The sequence below is a fragment of the Teleopsis dalmanni genome, chromosome 1 (assembly GCF_002237135.1).
Source record: "Teleopsis dalmanni isolate 2A chromosome 1, ASM223713v2, whole genome shotgun sequence".
Classification (NCBI taxonomy): Eukaryota; Metazoa; Arthropoda; class Insecta; order Diptera; family Diopsidae; genus Teleopsis; species Teleopsis dalmanni.
This window is the reverse complement of record NC_051846.1, coordinates 105738886-105744928: the sequence shown is the minus strand read 5'-3', so window position 1 is coordinate 105744928 and position 6043 is coordinate 105738886. Positions and strand designations below refer to the sequence as shown.

The 6043-nt window shown below is 34.3% G+C and overlaps 2 protein-coding genes across 2 annotated transcripts in view; both read left to right on the top strand.

The window, feature by feature from the left end:
• The first annotated feature begins 218 nt into the window (after window positions 1-218).
• LOC119664748 lies at window positions 219-635 on the top strand. Its single transcript, XM_038074177.1, has one exon. It carries the CDS (start codon window positions 219-221, stop codon window positions 633-635), a length of 417 nt encoding a protein of 138 aa, XP_037930105.1.
• Window positions 636-3116: 2481 nt separating this feature from the next.
• LOC119670194 (cubilin homolog) overlaps window positions 3117-6043 on the top strand; it is a gene marked incomplete at its 5' end in the record, with an annotated part of 150697 nt that continues 147770 nt past the window's right edge. The window contains 7 exon segments of the mRNA XM_038080361.1: window positions 3117-3596; window positions 3652-3903; window positions 3961-4704; window positions 4766-5089; window positions 5143-5299; window positions 5360-5553; window positions 5604-6004. Of these exon segments, the coding sequence (XP_037936289.1) occupies window positions 3117-3596; window positions 3652-3903; window positions 3961-4704; window positions 4766-5089; window positions 5143-5299; window positions 5360-5553; window positions 5604-6004 (2552 nt within the window).

Here is a 6043-nt window from a genome sequence, read left to right as displayed (position 1 = left end):
TTTGAACAGTTTAAGGAACGACTCTGTGCAGCATCAGTTTTGGCGTATCCACTACCTGGGAAAACCTTTATATTGGACACAGATGCGAGTGGCTCTGGAATAGGCGCAGTGTTGTCTCAAATAACGGATGGGCAAGAAAAAGTGATAGCGTACCACAGCAAAATTTTGCCAAGCCAGAAAAGAACTACTGTGTCACACGAAAGGAGTTACTTGCGATAATGATATGTGTGAAGTATTTCCACAAGTACTTATACGGTCAAAAATTCCTCCTCAGAACTGACCATGCAGCACTTAAATGGTTGCTGCGGTTTAAAGAACCGGAAGGTCAGCTGGCGCGGTGGATTGAACGTTTACAAAGTTACGACTTTACTATTGAACATCGTAAAGGAAGCCATCATGAAAACGCTGATGCATTATCACGTCGCCCTTGTGGCCTCGAGTGCAAACATTGTTTACGGGTCGAAAATAAAGAACACATTGTGGATATACGTCTGATTAATGCTCTTCCAGAGGAGTCGTGGACCAATGAGCAGATACAAAAAGAACAGCAGAATGATGCAGACCTCTCCAAAATAATGGAAAGTAAAGAGCTTGCATCTGAAAGATGGTTGTTTATATCGGGTATGGGAAAGTGAGAATGGTAAAACCAATAATAACCTCCTGGTAATACCGAAGTCTCGCATTGACGAAGTTGTCTCAGAATACCATAATGCATCTAGTGGAGGTCAATTGGGCGTTACTTAAACTGTGGAAAAGATCAAGAGACGTTTTTATTGGGTCGGGTGCCAAGATTCGGTTGCGGACGTTATACGGAAATGCGTTCCATGCACTACATCAAAAGGTCCGAATACTAGAAGCCGTGAAAAAATGCAACAATATAACGTTGGTGTTCCTTTTGAGAGAATTGCAATGGACCTTTCCCTACTAGTAACGCACAGAACAAATACGTGCTGGTAGTAATGGATTACTTCAGTAAGTGGCCAGAAGTGTATCCAATTCCAAATCAAGAAGCCAGCACAATAGCAGAAGTTTTCTTAAACAATTGGGTTACGCGATTCGGTGTTCCAATGGAACTGCATTCAGATCAGGGGCGAAACTTCGAGTCAACAATCTTTAGAGAAATTTGCACATTACTGGGAATAAATAAAACTCGTACAACGCCTTTACATCCGCAGTCGGATGGTATGGTTGAACGATTTAATCGTACATTAAACGAGTACCTCAGGAAAGTGGTTGATAAAAATCAGAAAGACTGGGACGTTCATATTCCAATGTTCCTACTCGCCTATCGGTCTGCACGACATAATTCCACATCAACAGGAGTAGTTTTTGGCGACACGACATAATTCCACCAGCAAGAGCAGTTTTTGGCGCCGATATCAGATTACCCGCGGACTTAAAATTTGGAATAACGCCACTTTGCGGCAAGATGACATGTGACTACACTGGAAGTAAGCGGGACCAATTAGATGAAATTCATCGATTCATCAGAAGACGGCTCTTACTGACCAGTGACAAAATGAAAGCGAGGTATGATTTGAGAATGAACTCTGAAGGTTTCCAGGAAGGAGACCTAGTGTGGTTCCATAATCCACAACGAAAGAAAGGTTTGTCTCCAAAACTACAGACCCATTGGCAAGGACCATATAGGGTAATAACGAAGATCAATGATGTTGTTTATCGAATTCAACAGTCGGGGCATCATAGAGATCGAATGAAAGTGGTGCATCTGGAATGGCTGGCACCTTATTGCAACGATGTGGTGTTCGGGACGAACAGATTTAAGATGAGGGCAATGTTACGAATTTCATCAGAGTAGCAATGAAATGTTTAAATATTATTAAATATTATTTAAACATTATGTCAACTGATATTTTTAAGAAAGTGTTAATGTTGGAATTTGTTTTGAGTGAAGCTAAATTGGCTCCTAGTAAATACTAGTTCTTTTCAATACAACAAATATAATAAATATAGTTTCTCCAATTTTTAAAGTTCGTTTCATTTTTATAAAATCCTGAGATACGAATAAACATTCAGGCGATTACGTAACAATATATTAATAATTTTTGAAATAAGTAACAAAGATATAAATGACCTCGAATTGAAAAATTTATGGATTTTGTACTGAAAATCCAACTTTGCTCGAGTGGCGCAATGTCAATTTTAATTCTATTCCTCCAAAACTTCGGGAATATCTTTTTTTGGTCAATGGCATATTCTTTGGAGGTGCGCTCATTTAAAAGTAAGTTTTTAATAATCCCCCTTATAACGTGAGCCACCCTATATACAGTGACGAACAAAATTATTGGCACAGCAAGCAAATTGAACTTAAGCACTATTTTTATCTTATTAATGATGCGATTTTTAATAAACAAAAAAGTTTTTTAGATGAAAAGCTTAATTTGCTTTTAAATTCATTTTATTTCATTTTGTTTTCTCTTACATATAATTTTTCAAAATTAAAAAACCAAAAAAAGAACTAAATTTGGCTGAAAAAAATTATTGGCACAGCTAACGTAAAAATTAAAAAAAAATATTTTCGATAACAATTCATATTTAGTGGCCAAGCTCTTCTATTTAATAATAGCTACTATTTGTTTTAAAATCGAAAAAATCAATTTTTGTGTGGTTTTTGGTCCAAAATTTCGCCACTCTTTAGCAGTACCACCTTCAGTTCTGCCATTGTTGTTATAATTATAACTGTATTTTATAATATATTTCCTGAACATATTATTGTTCTCTTCATGATATAATCATGGTACTGAGATGTTATAAGAATTTTGGTATATGACGAATATTATGACACCATTAATAAATGATACTAATGATTAAAATGAAATCACAAGTACAAGGTTAACTTCTATAGCTTATTTAGTTTTAAGATTCGATTCATTGTTGTAAATTTTCTTTTAAAAGATTTAGTAAATAATGTAATAGTTTATAAGACAAGCAAAATAAATTTATTTCAACTATATTTAAGTTTGGACCAGAACTTATGTTATTGTTACTAAGTGGTGAAATTAAAAGCGATTCAAAACACAAAAAAAATATTTAACAAAAGTGTTTTTAAAAACGATTTATTGCAATACTATTTATATTCTTAAATTATATTTTAGGGCCCAACATGCGAAAGGGATGTAAACGAGTGTGCGATTTACTCAGGCACTGATTTAGGTTGCCAGAATGGTGGACAATGTGTAAATCAATTTGGAGGCTACTTTTGCATTTGTGCTTTCGGTTGGATTGGTATACATTGCACTCAGCGTAATGGTGACTGCTTTCAGTCTTCTGTGCGGGAACTATGCGAACATGGCACTTGCGTAAATTACAATAATAATTTTGGTTATAAATGCTTATGTGATCAGGGATGGAAAACAAATGGTTTAACTCCAGCTTGTAATGTCGATGTAGACGAGTGTAAAGATTTTCATCCACCTTGCACAACAAAATGTCTCAATTTACCGGGTACGTTTACATGCACACCATGCCCTGAAGGTCTTACTGGGAATGGAATAAGTTGTCAGGATATCGATGAATGTGCCATTAGTAATGGTGGATGCAGTATTGCCCCTCGTGTGAAATGCATTAATACCTATGTTTGTATTCTATTTTTTTTTATGAAGTTCAAATATCATATTTTTCAATAACTAGGGATCTTTCCATTGTGGTGAATGTCCTTTGGGTTGGTCTGGGAATGGAAAGGATTGTGTTCGCATTACCAGTAATAATACAAATAATTACGGAAGCTGTGTTGATACAAATATTTGTTACCCAAACGCAACATGTATTGAAGTATCTAATAGAGTAGTTTGCAACTGCCCTAAAGGAATGGTTGGTACTGGAATTGGTATAAGTGGTTGTATACAACAAATTCATAACAATTGTCAGGATAATCTATGTTTGGTAATTATTTAAAATGTCAAATAAACAAATTCAACAGGAAAAGTGATATCATTTTAGAATGGAGGGACTTGTATACAATCAAATGCAGGAGTAAGTTGTAAGTGCACAGAAGGATTTTCACCACCTTATTGCCATAGCCTTCAAAATCCATGCTTATCAAATCCTTGTCACAATGGTGGCCGATGTATATATCACTTACACACGAATTATTCTTGTCACTGCACTAGAGGTTTTACTGGACAGCATTGTGAAACTCATTCAAATCACTGTGGAGGCTTAATTTTCGGGACTACCGGACACCTTAAATACCCTGACGATATTTTTTATGAGCACAATGCACAATGTGCTTGGGTTATTCAAACAAACGAAACGCTTGTATTAAATGTTACTTTCAATTCCTTTGATATAGAAGATTCCGTTGAATGCAGATTTGATTGGCTACAAGTTAATGATGGACATACTGCAGCTTCTAACATCATTGGACGGTTTTGTGGCCGTTATCCACCTTTAGGTGGCAATTTTCTCTCTACTACAAATGAATTATATTTGTGGTTTAGGTCAGATAACTCTACGGCAAAAGAAGGGTTTGATTTAACATGGAACTCAATATTACCTGAATGCGGAGGAATTTTTAATATTAGCAGTTACGGTTCAATTTCAACACCAGGTTCCCCTGGCAATTATCCAAAAAATAGAAATTGTCGCTGGATCTTGCGAGCACCAACTAATAAAAGAATAAAATTAACTTTTTTTAGCTTAAGAATAGAAAATCATGATAGTTGCAGATTTGATTACGTTGAGGTAAAAATTAATTAACTCCTTATGTGCATTTAAAAGAAAATTTTTTATGGTACACTTTCAGATAGTAGATTCAATTTCAAATATGCTTCTAGAAAAGTTTTGCAATAGTTCAAATCCTGGGTCGTTTCTGTTTTCAACCAATGAATTAGTAATTAATTTTCATTCTGATAATATAGGAGCTGATACAGGATTTCAAATTTATTACTCCACAGAGGATAGTGTTTCAGGATGTGGAGGAACTTTTACAACAAGAAATGGAATAATTTCATCTCCGAAAGATTTTCACGGCTTAGTATCTTGTGAGTATGATATTAAAATGTTAACGGATGAATCGATTGTCATCGAATTTGTTAAATATGAAATGGGTCCAGATGATTGTGTAGAGGTAAGACATTTATATTTTATGTTTAAATAAAATTACTGCAAATTATTTGTAAGTTTTATGATGTCGACGTTATTCCAAATTCATATATATTACAAAGAAAATTTTGCGGGGATTACGAAATAACGCCTTCTTCATTTAGTTCCTACCTAAATTATGTACACATTAAATACTATTCACACGGAGGAGAATTTGTGTTAAAATACGAAGCAGGTAAAAATTTCAAAATAAATTCAATTAAAATTATCACCAAAAATATATTAATTTTCGCAGAATGTTCCTATACATTCCAAAAAGAGAAAGACATTGTCATATCTTCTGGGTATCCGGAGTTTAATAATAGGAATCGTTTTTGTTCATATAAAATACTTATGGAACCAAATGCTGTTATATCACTCAATTTCCTTGATTTTGATCTTCAAGATAATAGTAATGATGGCGAGAACTGCATGTCCACATATCTTGAAGTATTAAAAAGATAGTTTTAAGTTAAATTATTTCATTTCTTATTATTTAGATAAACGACGGCCGATCAGATATTCTTGGTCCTTTTTGTAATAATTCAAAGCCACCAAATGATATCGTTTCTAAGAGTAACCTGGTCTTATTAAATGTTAAAAGTAGTACAACAAGCTGGGGTAGAGGCTTCAAAATTAATTATATTAAAATTCCTTTGAGCAGTGTTGGATGCGGTGGAGTATACACTAAACCTGGTTCTATTATACGTGTACCAACTGGAGATGATGGCACATATGAAAATGACATTGAATGTTACTGGACTATAATGGCTCCAGTTAATAATGGCATAATAATAACATGGCTTTCATTTCATATAGAAAAGACAACCGATTGTATTTATGATTATTTAGAAATTTACGAAAATTTTACAAACAGTGATTCTTCTAGAGCTCTAGGAAGGTAATGTATACAACGATAAAAAACATATTATTAATATTC

Excerpts from the sequence above, each read along its gene's own strand:
- LOC119664748 (XM_038074177.1), top strand. The coding sequence starts at position 219 with ATGATATGTGTGAAGTATTTCCACAAGTACTTATACGGTCAAAAATTC.